The sequence below is a fragment of the Ochlerotatus camptorhynchus genome, unplaced genomic scaffold (genome assembly GCF_037179485.1).
Source record: "Ochlerotatus camptorhynchus isolate MF236.1 unplaced genomic scaffold, CSIRO-AGI_Acam_v1.1 ptg000291l, whole genome shotgun sequence".
Lineage (NCBI taxonomy): Eukaryota > Metazoa > Arthropoda > Insecta > Diptera > Culicidae > Ochlerotatus > Ochlerotatus camptorhynchus.
Window position 1 is genome coordinate 2,737,443 of NW_027040780.1, and position 19,152 is coordinate 2,756,594.

Sequence of the window (19,152 nt, forward strand, 5' to 3'; positions counted from 1 at the left end):
ACTTAGTTTATTGGTGGGAGGAACAGGGTTTTCATCAAACATGTTTAGTAGTGCTGATCGATGTTGGCGTAACTTTCTCCATGTGGGTGGTGGGCGTGTCCAACGCGCTGCACATGAGGCTGGAAACCTCCCTTGTGGTCCGAGCTGTAGTCAACGACGCGGTGGGTGCCATCGGCCTCATCCAGAGTGTACTGTCCCTTGACGTGGTCGCCATCGCGGTGTTCCCAAGCACTCTTGTGATCGTGGGTGTGTCCATCCTTGACACCATACTCGAACTTGTACTTGGGATGGGTGTGATGGTGATCCTCATGATGACCGTGATCTCCTCCGTAGTACTGGGCAGAGGCAACAACGGCCAAGCAGGCAACCAATGCGATGATCTAAACACAAACAAAGCAGACGACGGTCAATGTCGGAGCGTAAAACTAAATTGGTTTTGACGTGGCTTACCTTGAACATCTTGGATCTCCTGTTTGCTAGAGGTGTGCTATCGGGTGTTGCTATTGGAACGATGTCGGTGGACTGATGCCGGATTGAATTGGTCACAGATTTTTTATACCATTCATTGGCGGTAAACCTTTTTCGGTTTTCAGTTTCCATTTCCATTCGGATTTCCATGTGGCGTGTGAGAAAAGCCGCAACAGCCGAACAAAGTGAACACACACCGAAGTGTCTCACCTTGGCGATATTGGTCAATGAACCGTTTTTCAAATTACTCGCCAACACACCGTGCAGGTTCTTGAGAAAGCAAGCTGCTTATGTTCGAATTTCAAATGACCGAAATCATAATAAGCCGCATGGGCTTTCTAAAGTGCTGAGATAGATTGATTGCAGTAATGCTGCGAGAGAGATCTGCTCTCGAACTAATAGCATTGAACCGCTCATGTGTGGCTAGGCTTTGAAGGTCTTTTGGGTTATCTTAAGTTATCTTATGTGTCGACTACAGAGACCTTAAGCGTTGAGCTCGAAGCCCTGATGGGTTAAATCTGTTGTGACACAGCGAGTTTTATCAGCCAAATTTAATGATTCTGAGATCTTATTGATCAGCTTCAGATATTTTCTGGGTGGAATAGGTTAACTTAAGCAATCTAAAATGTCAAATCTGTGGGTCCCATGGGTTGAATTCGAAGGCCTTTCAAGTCAACTCCAGGGTCATTACTGCCTTAGTTTAAAGATCAACTCCAAAGTTTGTTAATCTCATGTCTTAACACTCCGAACTCGATGCCTCCGGTAAAACATGTGACTGCAAATATGCAATGTTTAAAAATGATTGCTCAGGAATTAATCAATTGATTTTAAATCTGTTGATAGCGAATAAATTTCTAAAGTTTGTTTTTTAAATGGCACCAATAGATTTGAAATTTTTCAATAAATGCCTGAGCCATGATTTTTTAAACATTGCAATATTGCCGCTACACATTTGACATTTCGTGTTCGGAGTGTGAATGTCTTAAAAGTTTAGTTCAGAGTCAAATTTGGAATCCTTCGGATAAGCTTCAGAGAGCTTCTGGGTTAACTTCAGTATCCTGACTATGGTCTTCGAAAGCCTTGAGGGAAAACTACAAAGAGATTAAGACCAAATCAGCCAAAAGAGCTAATTGAGTTCAAATCGACGTCATTCGATAGAAAATTCAATCAATTCAATCAATCAATTGCCAGAGGCCTCAATTACTCAATTCAAATCCACAGTTGGTCAACTGAATATGTCTTTAAGTTTTTCTTCATAGATCTCATGTTTTACCTTCAGACGTGTTACGGACTTTGGCTAAGAGTCGTATTTGTAAACTTTTGAGGGCTTATGGATCAGGTAACGATTCAAATAAAAGGCTTATTATTCAACTTTGAAAATGGCTTTTACCTCCCGACAAATTCTAAATAGATTTTTTGTAAAAATAACAGAATTTCAATTTAAGCGAAACTGAAAAATCGTAATGGAAATTTAGAGCTGGTTACTCTCTGATTTTTCATATGTGCATCCCTGTCTACTTCAAATCCATGTGCCCCTATCAGAAGCGCCCATAATTGTAAAGAATATACAACTGTTCCGCTATTTTCCAGAAATTAATGGAACTGCGATGATCTTCCCAAACAGCACACTTCCATCGAAATGCTGCAACTTGATTTTGACTAGAATAAGTTGCACACATGTTACCTCAATTTTTCAGTGACGAGTGTAGTGCTACCCGAGCAGGAACGAATATCTCGATACCTTGAATTGGTATGGATGAGCCTGACATAAGAGGTAAAATACCAGAAAATAATACAAAAAAAAAATTCCCACAATACCATTCCAATTCCAAATTATGCAAATGCAATACCAACTCAATACCACACAGATATTCTTTTGTTATTCAAATATCAATTTTTGTTATCTACAATGTAATAAATTTTTTTGGTATTATTCTTTGGTATTTAACCTCTTGTGTAATGCTGATCAACACCAAATTTTTGTATCAGATCAGAATAAGATATTCATAAACTATTTTCTCCTACTCGGGTAGGGTTTCCTTCAGTTCCCCCAAATCTAGAATCGTCCCAGAAGCTGACGAAACTTCGCTAAAATGGAACTGCATTTTCTTTATGTTTATGAAAATTTTCTGAAGTCATCGGAGTTTCCCTGAAGTTTTCAGATCTACCACCCAGTTTTCTAGAGTTTTATGAACTTCCCAAAGTTTTTTGGATTTATGTAAACTTTTCGAAACCACTTTAATATTTTTATAATTTCCGAAATTTTATTGTAACTGCTATAATATTTTTTATCTTTCCTTAAGTTCTCAGAACAACTCTATTTTCCGTGCAGTGCTCTTGAAGCTTTTGATACTACCCGGAACATTAAACAATTGTCACAAGCCTATCTGAACTTCTATAAGGTTCTGAACAAATTTTTGAACTTTTCTAAAAATCTCTAAAGTTCTCTAGAATTCTTGTAAATGTGGGAGTCAATAAAATGTGCCACTATTTTATTGAATCTAATGGAACTACAATGATGTTCCCTCCAGTTCACCCAAATCTTGAAACTTTCCCGAAGCTGACGACACTTCATTTTAAATGCTACTGCAGTTTACTTATGTTTATCAAATGTAACTATCGGAAATTTCCTGGAGTTTTTGGATTTGATCCTAAGGTTTCCAGACTTCTGCAAAGTTCTTAAAGTTTTCTAGGCTTCTATTAAGTTTTAGACATTCTTCTAAAATTTCCATGAGTTCTTTGGTCGTCCATGAAATTTTCAAATTTTCTCAAAGGTTCCCGCTGTTTTTTTTTCTGAAATTAAATCTAAATAAATAATTTAGTTCTTAGATTTGTTCTCGATGAAGTTTTCGAAATATGCCGTTGAATTAAAAAAACGAATTCTACAACATCACAAATTTGTCCAAATCATTCTAGATATCAATAATGTTTCACGTGCTTTGTTGATGTTATAGGAACTGCCCGATAGATCTCTGAACTACATAAAATTGTCTGAGTTTCCCTGAAATTTTTATTAATTTTCAAAACTTCCGCAATGTCACTGAAATTAATTGAAAGTACGTGAACTTCAAGGAAGAAGTGGAAACTTCAACTTTGATCTTTCATGCATTTTCCGTAATTTTCCTTAAGATTTGTAAACTAATTTGAAGTTCGTGGAACTTCATTTATTTTTCCTAAGCTTCTCTTGACCTACCGGATGTTTTTTTTTCTGATTACTCGAAGTTTCCTATGTTTTCTTATGTTCTGGCAACTTTCCTGATATTAATAAAACTTCCTTGAAGACTTTTCAATACTCCACAATGATCCTTAAGTTCTCAGAATTTTCCTTGTTTCACCGGAAGTCCTTGAAAGTTTCTGCAATTTTCCTGAAGCTAATGAGACATCTAGGAAGTTCTCTGCACTCCAAACTTCCTTGAACATAATGAAAGTACCTTAAAATCCCTAACCATCTGTGAAGTTCTCTGGACTTACATGAAGAATTCAAAACTGCTTAAAAGATCTCGCAATACTATTGATATTAATGGTACTGCCTTGAAGCTTTTTTTTTTTGTTTTCCTTGATTTATTTTCCGTACTGAGTACCAATGCTACCGGCGCCAAGGAGGCAGCTTCTTCACCTGAACCCTACTTATCGACCCATCAACTCATGGCCCGGGGACCAACGGCTTTACTTCCCTTTCGACGATGCCAACTGGGATTGAACTCAGGCCCTTTTGGGTGAGAGGCAATTAGCACCAGCCCCCCTGGATAGCCATTCTTAAAATGCAATCAATATGTTTTGTAAGCTATCGATAAAAGAGACGTAAAATACTTTGGGCCTGTTCATAAACTACGTAGACAGTTTTTTGGGATTCTTGACCCCCCCCCTCCCCCTGCGTAGACAATCGGCCATACAAAAAAATTAAAATTTGTATGAACCGTGGATAATTGTCAACCCCCCCCCCCCTCCCTAAACTGTCTACGTAGTTTATGGACAGCCCCTTTCGATAACTAGAGTTGACTAGACTATGATAAGCCAAACTCCTTAGCATTGTTCTATCCCACTACGTTCGTTTCACTGTCTTAGTACATACAAAAACCACAGACAAACAGACGTAACTCTTCATTGTGTATCTTCGTACATACATTTAACGGTTGATTTGAATATTATCAGTTCCGCGAACTACTCGCCGCAGCGCTGGCATCGGATCACTTTGACGTTTCTATATATTCTATAGAACTTTTATGCAATATTGTTTACGAGTTAGCGAGCAAGCTTGTTTTCCGCGAGAAGCCAGATAGATGTCGCTACTGAGGTAATATGTTTTGAGATACTATGTTTTCAAGAATAAGTTTTTCAAAGAGTTACGTCTGTTTGTCTGTGCAAAAACGGTAAGAGACGGGGAGATGCATCCGGGGAAACAGCTTGATTTTTCTTCAACCAAAATTTTTACGTGGCACATCTGATCACACGGAAATTTATAAATAAAATGGTTGATGGGCATTCCTGAGCACAAAGGGCCCGAGAGAAATTCTAGGAAATAATAAGAGTAATTCCTAAATTTCTCGAAATTTCCTGGAAATGCTAGAAATTTCAAAAGTTGCCGCAATTTACCAGTTGATCATAAAGCATCCCTTATGATCCTTAAGATTTCTTAAAGTTCTCTGAACTGCCCTGAAAATTGCTTAGCTTTCATGAATATCACGAAACTTTTATAAATTTATCTAGAGTTCTTTTGGTATATTCAAGTCTTCTTAACTTTCCAGGAATTCTTTGGACTTCCCTGAAGTCTTCAATATTTCTTGAAACTTTCACAATTTTCCTTACGATAATGGAACTGCCATGATGTTCTTTGATCGTACCGGAGGAGTTTCTTGTTTTGCAGCAATGGGCAAATGGCCAACAGTATTCCAAGCAGAGATATTAGGGATTCTAAAATGTTTCCTTTGGTTTGTATTTTCCGTCGATCTTGTTTTCCGTGCTGAGCACCAATGCTACCGACGTGCCAGGAAGGCAGCTCCCACACCTGGACCCTACCTATCGACTCATCAACTCATGAACCGGGGACCAACGGCTTTACTTCCCATCCGAAGGAAGGCGTGATCAGAGATGTTATGCCTCAGAACATCCCGGCGGCACCGACTGGGATTGAACCCAGGCCTGCTGGGGTGAGAGGGTATCATGCTTACCACTACACCACCGACCCCGTTGATTCTAAAATGTGTAGAAATATGTTTAAATAAAAATTATAGAAATGCAAACATTTGCGTTTTTTTCGGACAGTCAAGCAGCATTGAATGCATTGATTTGCAATCTGCACTTCATATTTAGTGTGGGAATGCTGTAATAAACTTCAGAAATTGTCTTGTCGTAACAAGGTAAATCTATATTGGGTTCCTGGTCATTACTTACTTACTTGGTCATTGCGGCAATCTAAACGATTCATTAAGTCCAACGTTTTGAGTACGCAAAGGTTACTCAATCTTTCCAAAAAACGATTTAAGCACCTACACTGGATTAATAACAGGACATTGTTCTAGTAAATATCATTTTAAAAAAAAATGGAAAGCTTAGCGACGATGGATGTGGATTTTGTAATTTGGAGAGCAAAAACTCTGAACATTTATTGTGTGATTGCGCTGCACTATTTAATAAACGATGCAGATTTATTGATAAATGACTCACCGTACCTGGATAAATTTGGACCAGTATACCCAATAAAGCTGTAAACTTCATTCGAAGTGCAATTATTGGGATAATGCCAATGATCATTGATGAAGATCACTCTACATAGTTTTTTTTTTCCTTTATTAGAGAGATTTTTAGCCTAAGGCTAGTTCATCTCTTACTCTACATAGTGGTTAACCATCAAAACACACGGCAAATAGTAAAAAGAGGATACACCACAATACATCAAAACACTGGTCACAGTGGTAAATGTCCACGACACGGGGAAAAAACTTCCCTTCCTTATGTATTCAGAAATTTCCTCAAGCTCTCAAAACTACTGCAAAATATCTGCACATCTTTAAAGCTATTTTTAGCTTTACTTACAAGGTTTTCAGCCAGGGGCTGGTCCACCTCAGAATTCCCTGAAGTTAATAAAATAGCTATGAGGTTCTATGATCATTCCTGATGCTCTTGAAACTTCTCTGTAGTTCTTTCGATTCTCCTGAACTTTTTGGTGCTCTAAAGTCTTCTGTATTTCTGTGAAATTCTTGAAATTTTTCAGATTTTTGTAAACTTCTCTGATGTTTTTTTGACTTTTTTGATAAACTTGGAACTTCTCAAAGGTTCTTTAAATTTTTCTGGCATTATTCAAAATATTCAACGATTTTTTCTGAAGTCCTCGCAATACTTGAAACTTCTCTGAAGTTGATGAAACTTCCATTAAAATGTTTTTGCATTATCCTGGTGATCATTGAACATCTTTGGAATTTTTACAATTTGTATGAAGTTCTTGGAACTTTCCTAAAGTTCTTGAACTTTTCCTGGAACGTTCAAAACATCACAGGTGTTCTATAAACATCTAGAAGTTTTCCTACCAATTTTAAAATTTCATAGGAGTTCTATGCTTAGCTTAAATTCCCGGATCTTCTTTAAGGTTTCCAGAAATTTATCAAAGCTGCAAGGAATCAATTAATGCAGTTTTTAGATTACCACTAAAGGCCTCGCTTTTTTTTTAAGTTCATGAATCTTTACTTCACACAAAATTTATCAGGACTATTTCCACCGACAAACCTACATGAAAGATCATACAAAATATCATCAAATTTCTGATCAAAGCACAAAACTGACATCTGCCGCCGTGTTCGCAAAAAATGTGTATCCTAGCCACGAACACACATACTAAATGTATGAGTTGGTTCGTGTCTAATCTATTCCGGGCAAATTATTTTTATCTAGATAATCAATTTCTATGGTTTTGACAGATGGGATCGCTGCACATTTGAATTCGCTGTTATGGATTCTTGATCAAGAGTTAAGTTTTAGTTTCATGTCGGTTTGTCGGTGCTATTTCTACAAGACCTTAAAACTCCCTCGAAAGTATATTTTTTTTTTGATGTTTTCGATGCATCTTTGAAGTTATTGAAACTGGAACTTTTCAGAATGTTTTTGATGCATTCCTGAAGTTATGGAACTGGCCTAAAGTTTGTCTTTTTCTAAATTTCTTGAAGCGTTAAATGAACTGCCTTGATATTCTTTGCTCTCCTTTTGACCTCCCAATTTTTTTTCTGATGTTTCCGAAAATTTCTTGAAGCTCACGGAACATCTCTCAAAATCTGATGACTAAACATCATTGCAAAAAATTGAGCAGGCTAAATGCTGAATAAGACTTATGCATAAGGCTGATCTGTAGTTAAACTGTTTGTTAGGGTCTAAGACCTTTCTCCGAAGATTTTTTTTACTGAAGTCTTCCTGCAAAGAAATTCACTTTTTTTCTGACATTATTAGAACATCTTCGATGCCAGTTCGCTTTCAGCTGTGGACGGAGACAGCAGCATTTGTTCTCGGTGTCGATAGTGCTATCGGCAGTCTGTTTTTCGACCAAGCTATTGTGTGTTGCGCACATTGTTTATCCGCAGCTAGCTAGCCGTGTGTGGAATCCTGTGGATAGAATCAACAATGAATGGAGTTGAAGTTAAAAACACCGTCAAATTTAGCTTTGGCGATGGAGCTAGAAAACCGTCGATGGGCGAAATTATTAATTTCGCGAAGACTGTGGATGCGGATCCTATGCAGATGGAAGCTATATACAGGGTAGCAGAGGAGAAATCCTTGTTTATTAAATTCAAGGTCGAAGAGGCAATGTGTCACACATTGATGAATAACAGTGAACAATTAACTTTCCGTTATGACGATGGAAAGACAGTAGAGGTACACATGTTGAATGCGGATGAATACGTGTACGATCTGCTTCCTGAAGTGCCTGACAAAAACCTAGCATTGGTGCTGGGGAAATACGGCAAGGTAAAACGTGTGGCTAGGGAGAAATTTCCTCCCAAGCTAGGTTTTGATATATACACTGGCATCCGCGGTGTATATATGGATGAAGGAAATTCCTACATCACTGCATTTCCTCAACCGTAAAGGAAACGTGTTCTATCCCGGGAACAAGAATGTGTGCTTTGTTTGCAAGATTGAGGGGCACCAGATGAATTCTTGCCCAAAGCGGAAACCTCGCAGGAAGCTCGAAAAACAACAAACGACGGATACGGACGAAGCCCAAAGTGTTAGCAGCGTGGATACCTGTACATCATATGCGAGTGTTTTAGCCGGCGATGCTTCAGCGGATGCTATTGAGGTGTTCGATGAAGAAGTTATGGCAATCGATGAGACGACCCCGGACATGGAAGAAGAACAAGAAGCAGCAAGAGGAAGTCAGCTCGAGACCGAAAGCCATCCATTGTTCTTGATCGCGAAGAAATTGAAAACTGCTATTGGAACACAGAAAACGGAAGAAAGAAGAAAACTGCGGCCACGAGAGAAAGTTAACACCAAACAACCGGCTTCTAAGAAAAAATGAACTAATTTTATAAACTCTTTTATTTCAAATTAATGAAAGAATCGGCTCCGTAAAGCTTACGCGTTTGAGCCTTACAAATAAATTAATGAATAAAAAATAAAAAATAAATCTTCGATGCCGTGATTCCCTGCTGATCCCCAAGAGGGATTCTTGGGTAAAATAAGTGGAATTCCTAAAAATTCCTAGAGTTTCTAGATATCCAAAAAGTTTCAAAAGTTGTAGCAATTTTCCAGTTGATTAAAGCAGCCCTTAATTTATGTGTTTTTAAAACGGATAGATCTGAGAATTTATTAGTTAATGTCATCTTGTGTTCTCCCAAGTTGTTAGCTGACCATCGGTGTACCCCCATGTTTGTCTTTTTCATCAGAGTGTCGCCTAGTTCTAGATCAAGAGCACACTGCTCTCCAAACCTTGTGTTCACAATCCCTACCCTGCCATCCATTTGTTACAATTTGTTACCCCTAACCTCGAGATAGCCGCGAGTAATCGGCCCCGCTTTACTAACGTTAGTTTTTAGTAATTTTGTAATCTAAACAATAAATATCGGCTCCGCAAAGCTACAGCAAATGAGCCTGGACAAATAAACGCATTATAAAAAAGGACTTAAGGGCTTATAGTGTTGTTAAAGTTCTTTGAACTATCCTGAACAGACATGGAAAATCATTTGCATTCTTTACGTGCATTCTACATTCATTTGCCTCTAACTTTTTTATACAACAGCATTCCACAAAAAAATGCAAAGAACTTTTTTAGGTTATATTATTAACTACAACTTTTGTTTACAAGTTAAATCCGTATCTCTTATGCATGACGAAGCAGAGCGAACAAAATCCACTACTGTTTTTCAGTGAATGTATTTTACATTCACTGAAAAACAGTAACAAGTTCTGCCCGCTCTAGTTCGTGATGCATAAGAGACACAGATTTGAGTTATGAGCAAAACTTGTAGCTTATAACAAAACCTACAAATGTTCTATACATCATTTTGCGGAATGCTGTTGATGAAAAAAGTTAAAGGCAAATGAATGTAAATGAATGTATGATATGAATGCAAATGATTTTCCATGCCTGGTCCTGAAGTTTGCGAACCTATCATAATGATCACTAAACTTTTATAAATTAATCTAAAGTTCTTGTCTTTAATATCTTAAAAACTTTCCTAAAATGTGTTGACCTTTCCTGAATTCTTCAATATATCATAAAAGTTTCATAATTATCCTAAAGCTAATGGAGCTGCCATGATGTTCTTTGATCTTCCCGGTGGCGCCCGAAGTTTTTCTGAAGCTTTCTAAAATTTGATTTGAAACTCCCATAAACATCCCTGAAGTTTTGGAAATTTCTTTAAAGTTCCTGAAATTTTCCTTAAGCAAGAAAAAGCTGCCTTGATGGTCTCTAGTGAAGATTAAAATGAAGTTATAGAATTTTTCCTGAAATAGGTGATCTCTCTGAATTCCTCTGGATGTCTGTGGAATTTACCAAATATTACTCATGTTTTTTTTAAAGTTCTATGGAGCTTTCTAAGCATTTGTATAATTCTTGAAGCTTAAGAGTTTTCAAATTGTTGTAGAAGCTAATGGATCTATCTCGAATTTATCAAAACTTTTCCTTACAGATCTGAACTTTCCTGAAGTTCGTGGATATTCCCTGAAATCAGTAGAATAACACTTAAGTTGCCAAAAAGTCAGACCTAGATTTTCCCAAATTTTTGGAACTTCTTTAAAGTTTCAACAATTTTTCTCAGGTTCGCTCTACTTATCTTCTTGACTTCCCTACTTGTCTTCTTGACTTCCCTTAAATTCTCAGGATATCCCTGAAGTTCTTAAGTTAAAAGTTCCTACAGTGGTCCTGAAGCTAATGGAACTACGTTGAAGTTTATGAAGCTTCCCTGAAGTTTCCAAAATGTTCCGAACGTTTACGGAACTCCACTTAAGTTTCCCCAGCTTGTTCGTGAATCATCCCTAAGATTCTAAACAGTCAATTTCATTCCCCAGAACTCCATGAAAATTCCTGCTAATTTTAATATTTCTATAGTACCCTGAATATCTCTAGTACTTCCTGAAGATCACGCAGTTTTCCAGAAGTTCTAGCTATTCTCCTGATAATGGTTCCTGCAACTGCCCTAGAATTAATGGAACTGTCCTAATGATCTCTTTACTTCTGTGGACTTCCATGAATTTCTTAGATCCTCTGTGATGTTTCCAAATTTTTTTTTAACTTCCCTAAATTTTCCTGAAGTTATTTGTACTATCCTTAAGTCTTTGGAGTCCCGTAAGGTGGGTAAATCACCTTTTCGTGGTACGTTACGGGATGTAAGATCTACCACCGATATCTTGTCCTGACTTCTTCAAACTAAGGGAACAGTAATCAGTAATCAAAGGAACACATCTTAGTCCTTATTACTTTTTATGCCTTGCTGATAGTGGCAAGACTCAGCTTTGTCCACCGAGGATGATCTTGAAACATGGAAAACATGAGTTAGTTAACCTTCATCCATATGATATCTAATCTTCTATTCGTTGTTCGTTGGTTATTATCGGCGTAATTGCTTAATTTTGTTGCTGCTAAATCGATTCCTTGCGATGAATGAAAACTGTATCAAATCCGAATACTTCATCACTTCTCAATAGTGATGGAGTAATACGACATGCACTAAACTAAGGACTCAGTATATACTAAAATTGATCAAATTTAAGGTCGCAGTGGTGTTATGTTCCGAACAGAGGGAAAAAAAAGTTCACTAGAGTCCCTAACGATGTCTAGACCTAGCTTTTCCCAAGTACTTGGAACTTCTTTAAAGTTTCAACAATTTTCCTCGTTTTGTAGTTTTTTTTGACTTCCCTAAAATTTTCTGGATGTATCTAAAGTTATTAAAAGTTCCTTCAGTTTTTTTTTGAAGCTAATGGAACTGCCTTGAAGTTTATGAAGCTTCCTTGAACTTTCCAAATTGTTCCAAATGTTTCCGGATCTTCCCTCAAGCTCCCGCAGTTTTTTTTATGAAACATCACTGAAGTCCTAAGCATTTAATTTCATTTCCCATAACTCCATTAAAGTTTCTACAATTTAAATAATAAAAATAAGCTGTCGTAAAGTTCTTAGAATAAGGCTCCCGCAAATGTATTGATATTGATCAAACCACCCTGAAGTTTTGACAACAGCCCCGAAGTTCACAGAAAAGATCCCTGAAGTTAATGGAACTGCCCTGAAGTTCGTTGGTCTTCACTGAAGTGAGTAGTCCTGAAATCTTTTGGGTCTGTCCTGTAGCTATCGGAACTTGCTTTTAAAAGTTAGTTCGAAAATATTCGAATAGATATCATAGAAGGTGTGATTGTTTTATGACAGTCTATAGTTAGTTTGATGCACCCTACTTCAATGAAACCACCAGACGAAAATCCTAATGTATATTATATGCTCTATATACCGCGTAGTAAGAACGTTCTGTAGGAAGAATTTTCTCTTCCCCTGCCGTGGATTTCGCATAAGTGTCTTTGCTTATGGGCCCACACCTCTGTTTTTGGCCCTCCATAGTAACAATTATATGGGTTCATTGTTTGATCTTGCCATTAGGCCGAACCGGTTCTGGATTCTCATTGCATACAACACTAAAAAACACACAGTTTCAGGAGAGCTAGGGAAGAGCCTATGTATTTACAGTATCACAATGGTTTTGGTTCAAATGTATTAGTAGTGCTGTTCAATATTGGCATAGCTTTCACCGTGATGTGGGTGGTGAGCATGTCCCTTGCGCTGCACATGTGGCTGGAATCCTCCCTTGTGGTCCGAGCTGTAGTCAACGACGCGGTGGGTGCCATCGGCTTCATCCAGTGTGTACTGTCCCTTAACATGGTCTCCATCGCGGTGTTCCCAAGCACTCTTGTGATCGTGGGTGTGTCCATCCTTAACACCATATTCGAACTTGTACTTGGGGTGGGAATGATGGTGATCCTCATGATGACCGTGATCTCCTCCGTAGTACTGCGCAGAGGCAACAACGGCCAGACAGGCAACCAATGCGATGATCTGAAATATAAAAGATGCTATAAGTTAAACAGCTGCCTAAGACCCACACAAATCTCGTCAACAAACTACCTTGAACATCTTGGATCTCCTGTGCTAGGGCTAGGGTTTGGAGTGTTTCTATTGGTGTGCTGTTCGCTAACTGTTGTCGAGCTTAATTGGTAGCAGATATTTTATACTCGTTCGCTTAGCAACTTTTTTCCGTTTTCATTTTTCGACATGCATAGATATATACCTCCAGATACATATAGTTGGTCTGGGTCTGAAGCAAAGCGAACGCAATTTTCTACTTCGCTGGTTTTCACCAATAAAAGTCAAACAGAGGCAACGGATATTAATTCTATTAACAATATATCTCGGTCGGTTTGGGCATGCAATTTGTGTCATTGAGAAAATTATTAATTCGGAGGGTGTCAATATATCCGATGAATTTCAATTCGATTAAAGCTGTTTTGACTGGCCGACAGCAGGGTGTTGCATAACTTATTTTCCGATTTGGCACATGAAAATCCATCTGATTGGTATTTATTATGTCCACTCGAACGAGACAAACAGTAGCATGTGAAACGAACGTTGATAGGTATAAAAGCTCTAATGGAAACTCAGGTTAGCAACAGTCGTCCGGTAGCAAGCATTCATTTAGCAGCATAACTAACAACATTACAGGAGATCCAAGATGTTCAAGGTGAGTAGATATTTGTATTTTTCTTTTTGAAAATATTATCTCAAATTTGTCAACTCGTGGCAGATCATCGCTCAGTACTACGGAGGAGATCACGGTCATCATGAGGATCACCATCATTCTCACCCCAAGTACAAGTTCGAATATGGTGTTAAGGATGGACACACCCACGATCACAAGAGTGCTTGGGAACACCGCGATGGAGACCATGTTAAGGGACAGTACACACTGGATGAAGCCGATGGCACCCACCGCATCGTTGACTACAGCTCGGACCACAAGGGAGGATTCCAGCCTCATGTTCAGCGCAAGGGCCACGCTCACCACCCACATCACGGCGAAAGCTATGCCAACATTGATCAGCATTATTGAGATTGTGTTTTAGAGGAATTGAATTGTTAATAAATTGCGTGATGTGATCAGATGAATGTTATTGTATCATGAAATTTAATCCCAGACAACCAGAAGTCGTAAACCAGCGTACAAATAGAATCGTAAATTGTTACTGATAAAGTCATCATCGCATACAAGAATGAGATGCATCGTATAATGTTTTGGTTAGGTCGCAAAGAATGCAAATTTTCACCCTATTGGCGATGATTCATTTTTGTATCGTACCGTATCACAAATAAGCTCGAATGAAGTTGTAAGGTTTTTGAAACTGAAATTGTTATTACAGATTAGATCGTAAATTTTTTTTTTTTTTAATCTTTATTTTAGAGATTTTTAGCCTGAGGCTAGTTCATCTCTTAGATCGTAAATGATGCTTAATCAAATTCATGAAAATTAAGTGTCAATTAACTCGCATAACGCCTCCCCAGATAATCAAAGTTAGCATAAGAATGTGCTCTAGTGTTTGCTTCAAGATAAGACCAATAAGACTATAAGAGCATTCCATCTTGTTGTAATTCAAGTTGAAATTATCGCAAAATTTCGATCAAAATGCAATTTTCTCAACTGCTCTTTGAAAGATCGTAAATGGTTACACATCTCTATTGCGTGTCATCAAAATATGGGGCTATTTGTATAGTAATAGATATGATTGTCATATAATGTGCAGGAAGGTGCCGCGGAATCTAAACCAACTCAAGATCCAATCTTTAACATAATCTTATGCTTTTCATCAACATCAAAATCTTTCCAAGTCCAAGTAGGCTTTTGAAGCGTAGAATTTATCATTAATATAATCCTCTGTACTTATATGGTGCAGTGGATTCAGTTCTGGTTATTGGTTACAAAGATAGAGGTATGGAGACTAGCTGCAGGAATAGCTTTTTTTATTGTTTTATTTATATGATGATCGTATTTCTGTTATATTGAAGTCGGCAAAATCGTTATTGGAAAGCCAGTATGTATGTATATGACCTCCATTTTGGAACGTTTAATAGTAAATCTGCGCATCTTATATATACGATTTGTATGGTTAGTATATCACTGTGTATATCCGGAACTATACGGACCAATGTCGGCTGGGATGTTTTTCAATTTATTACCAGTGTCAATCAGTAATGTCAGATTGATCAACTTCTACAAATTTTAAAAGAAGCACGTTCTTTTAACATATTTAAATAGAATTTCTGCAGATCTGTTTATGAAAATCCCCCAACCTTTAACGAAGTATTGAACTCACACACATCTTTTCTCGAAATATTCGTTGAATACTCGAATTAAAACTACAATAATTGCTTCATGTTGCGGGACGGGCCTGACGTTGGTTACCCGAGTAGCACACTTTCATCACAATAAGTTACAGCAACTTGTTTATGACTAAAATAAGTCGTATATAAGTCTCTACAATTGATTTGTAACAAGCGTGCTACTAGGGTAGTAACCATGCCTATCATGCTAAAGGTAAAACGTTCAAATATCATCCCTGGACAAGTCACGAAATACCTAAAATATGTGAAAACGGTGAAGAGCCATTAGGCCTAATGCCATTATGCTAAAAGCCATTATTTCAAATGGGTCATTAGGCTGTATCTTTAAAAGTGAAATATCTGAAATAATAACGATTTTCTTTGGAACAATTTTCTTTGGAACAATGATCTATACATTTTTTCAGGAACTCTGTCATTGAAGGTTAATCGAAGACATGACAAATGTACTGAATAAAGGAAATTTCAAAAATAAATCAGAATATTTGACGAAAACAAAATTTCAAGATCAGGCAGTAACAAAAAACTTAAAATGTTGGAACTTAGAAAAATGCTCATCATACTGTCTTTAAAAAAAAATTCTTTACTCTTCGTATAAAAAATCCAGAATGGCTGATTTAGCCGAGTTTCAAAAAAAAAAACACACGGAACGTGTTACCCCGTAGGTAACCAATTTTCGATCTTGAAAGATCCTAGGCTACTTTTTTCGATTTGTTTATTTGGTTAGGCTCAACTGTTTTAATGCAACTTCACAGAGCCGAGTTCAAGTATCATAAGAAGTGTATGGACAAGTTCCACCCAGTAGACAGTGCTTACTCGGTTGCTAACAGAAACAAGCTACTATCGATGTGTGTCACGCGATCGTCTGTTCACTCGGCAGCAACTATTGTTTGGTCCTCCTCATTCCTTTGGTTTGTTTTTTCCGTCGATCTTGTTGTCCGTGCTGAGCACCAATGCTACCGACGTGCCAGGAAGGCAGCTTCCACACCTGGACCCTACCTATCGACCCATCAACTCATGAACCGGGGACCAACGGCTTTACTTCCCATCCGAAGGAAGGCGTGATCAGAGATGTTATGCCTCAGAACATCTCGGCGGCGCCGACTGGGATTGAACCCAGGCCTGCTGGGGTGAGAGGTAATCACGCTTACCACAACACCACCGGTGCCGTTGGTCCTCCTCATTGTTCTTCATCAGCAGTTCTTAAGGTCGATGCGTCGTCGACTTTTGAAAGCTACCGTTTCGTGATGAGTGTGTGAGTGCTAACCACGTTTTGCGTCCATTGCTGCAATGGAAGCGCTCTGACCCCCGTTGGCGATACTTCCATACAATGAAACCACTAGAAGCGGTTCCCGTCTTGATAGAAGAGGTTTTTTGGATAGCGGAAGATAAGGTATTTATTGTGTTGTCACTTTTGACTATAGTTTTAAGATGTTTAGTGAACAAGAACCCTCGGCTCTATAGAGATAATTCGATTGAGCCTTATCAAATAGATTAATAATAAAAAATTGCTTATTCAGCCATTTTTCAAAAAACCGCAGCCGCACAGTGGGGCCGTTCTGAAAAAGACAGTCAAAAGTCTTTTCTCACCTTTATCTAAGTTTTAGTGCCTAGGTGTCTCCAGAGAGGTTTTTTTTTTAAATTTCGTTTCGCATCTTTTGAAATATATACCTCAATTTTTATTAAGGGGGTTTTACACTTAGAAAATATAACTTTTTGTAGTTATGAGATAATGGGTTTATGTCTTGGGCAAAGTTGTAGAAATTCAAATTTTAAGAAACTCAAACGACATCAAATCTCTACATCTTAAATTCGGAAAGATATAGGTAGTTTTCTCTCAGGACTACATTGAAAAAACATGTTTGTATGTATATTAGTTTTTCCAATACTTAAGTACATTCTATCAATCCAAATTGTTCTAAAAAGTTTAAGATAACGTTAAAATACGCAATTTCTCTCAAGACACCAGCTACTTTTGTTGACATCAGTGTGATATACAGCTAATTTAGTGTACAAATATACCAATTTTCAAAACTTTTTTTTTTTCAAAAATGTGAATGTTTGCGAACCAGTTCTCAACGTCATTAAGTTTGCCATAGTTAAAAGTATGAGCAAGCAACATATCACAATCAGGACACTTCGCGCATATCATGTTTGATGTTATTTTATACATCACCATTTAAGCGATATTCTACATGTTTTTCAAAGAATGCTTCATTATACCGAGTTTATATTTCTTAGCTTTTATATTAATTAATTTAATTTTTTTTTAAATTAAAAAAATAGTACTAACTTACATATAACATCACATAAGTATGGGGTGGTATCGAAAATAAGTGATTAGGTTCTCTTAAACGGGTAAACAACAGATCCGTTCACAAACACTACCTATTTTGAACCTCGATACATTGCGGTCATCGAGGCTTAAACTAAGACGTGCTGTTAAAGTGGCAACGTCGGTGATCATTGTGTTGTGTTTATTACAACTGTTTGCGTTTTCTTTTCGGGAAAAATGAGTGCTTATCAACCGGCTAGCAATGAATTGTTCGGAGTATGGAAGGAGAAATTGACCCCTTCCGATTTGGACCAAATTAGGAGGGAATGTTCATTTAAGTTTTAATTCTAAAAAACCAAAGTTGTATGCTGATCGATCAAGGGGCACATTTTCCATTTTTCATTATTTTTTAGAAACCACTACTTTCTTTTGTTCATATCTCCGGAACAAATAAACATTAGGTATTGTTTTAATAAGGAAATTAGACAAGAAATCTAAATCTGTAACTTTTGTTTCTGTACAGTGTTGCCAAACATTTTTTTATTTCTGTTTGAAAACTTTAAATGCAGTTTTCTTATAAAACGTGTCGTTTAATTTTCATTTTAAGGACACCATCGTGTTCTTCATCCTTTTTTTACATAAGAAACACTTACCGACAAAAAGTAATTTGCGTAGTTCTTGAGATATTGCACTTTGAATGAACGAAAGTCATAAATTATGAGGGTTATTTTTTAACGTTTCCTCGTAATAAGATTCATTCTCATGGCTTCTTCTTCTTCTTATGCGCATTTCAAGCTACTTTCCGACCTTCGATCATTTTTGGCAAAGTTCTTATTGTACTCGTCATGAAACCGTGCAGAAATTGGTTTCAAACTCTTGCGACGAATAACTGTATGCAGATTCAATGGGTTGCAGCACTGTCGTTGCATTGTCACATACAAGTCTCCATATTGCTTTGCATTTTTAGTTTCGTAACACCAGAACGAAGCTTGTAATTGTGTTCCACTGTTCGGGACCTAACACCACTGCGACCAGTTATTTGATCTATTGTAGTATTTCCCGTATCATTAGTTTAGTGCATGTCGTATTTCTCCATCACTATTGAGAAATGATGAAGTACTCGATTTTTTTACAGTTGTCATTCTTGCATTTATCTCAAGGATCCTACTCTAATTGAAAGATCCCGTTATTTATACCCTTCGGAGTGTTGAAACACCCTCCAAAGGCACGCCCCTTTGTCAGTCAAAATTGGATTCCTTAGCAACAAAATTAAGGAATGACACCGATTATGACCATGCATCAGAACCCTAGTCTTAAGCACTTCAAATTAGGGAACAACGAATAGAAGATTAGGAATCACATAGATGAAGACTAATAAACTCATTTTTTCCTTGTTTCAAGATCATCCTCGGTGGACAAAGCCAAGTCTTGTCACTATCAACAAGGCATAAAAAGTAGCAAGGACTAACATGTGTTCCTTTGATTACTGAAAAATCCTGTTCCCCTAGTTTTAAATGGTCAGGACTAGGAATTGATGGTAGATCTTACATCC

At 37.5% G+C, this 19,152-nt stretch overlaps 4 protein-coding genes across 4 annotated transcripts in view; 2 read left to right on the top strand and 2 right to left on the bottom strand.

Moving 5' to 3' along the window:
• The window catches only part of GV1, a 184,118-nt gene that overhangs the window by 116,664 nt on the left and 48,302 nt on the right, over positions 1–19,152 (top strand). The gene's annotated exons all lie outside the window — the stretch shown is intronic.
• LOC135706807 (cuticle protein 19-like) lies at positions 27–512 on the bottom strand. The gene is made up of 2 exons (XM_065228475.1): positions 451–512; positions 27–380 (listed from the first exon to the last, which is right to left on the bottom strand). The coding sequence occupies exons 1-2, from the start codon at positions 457–459 to the stop codon at positions 45–47; spliced, it is 345 nt and encodes a 114-aa protein (XP_065084547.1). The 5' UTR covers positions 460–512; the 3' UTR covers positions 27–44.
• LOC135706803 (cuticle protein 19-like) lies at positions 12,653–13,231 on the bottom strand. Its single transcript, XM_065228468.1, has 2 exons — positions 13,061–13,231; positions 12,653–12,991 (listed from the first exon to the last, which is right to left on the bottom strand). Exons 1-2 carry the CDS (start codon positions 13,067–13,069, stop codon positions 12,653–12,655), a joined length of 348 nt encoding a protein of 115 aa, XP_065084540.1. The 5' UTR covers positions 13,070–13,231.
• Positions 13,611–19,152, top strand: part of LOC135706805 (cuticle protein 19-like) — a 42,713-nt gene continuing 37,171 nt past the window's right edge. Inside the window, exon 1 of the mRNA XM_065228471.1 lies at positions 13,611–13,673. Within this exon, the coding sequence (XP_065084543.1) occupies positions 13,665–13,673 (9 nt within the window). The 5' untranslated portion in view covers positions 13,611–13,664. The remainder of the gene's footprint in view (positions 13,674–19,152) is intronic.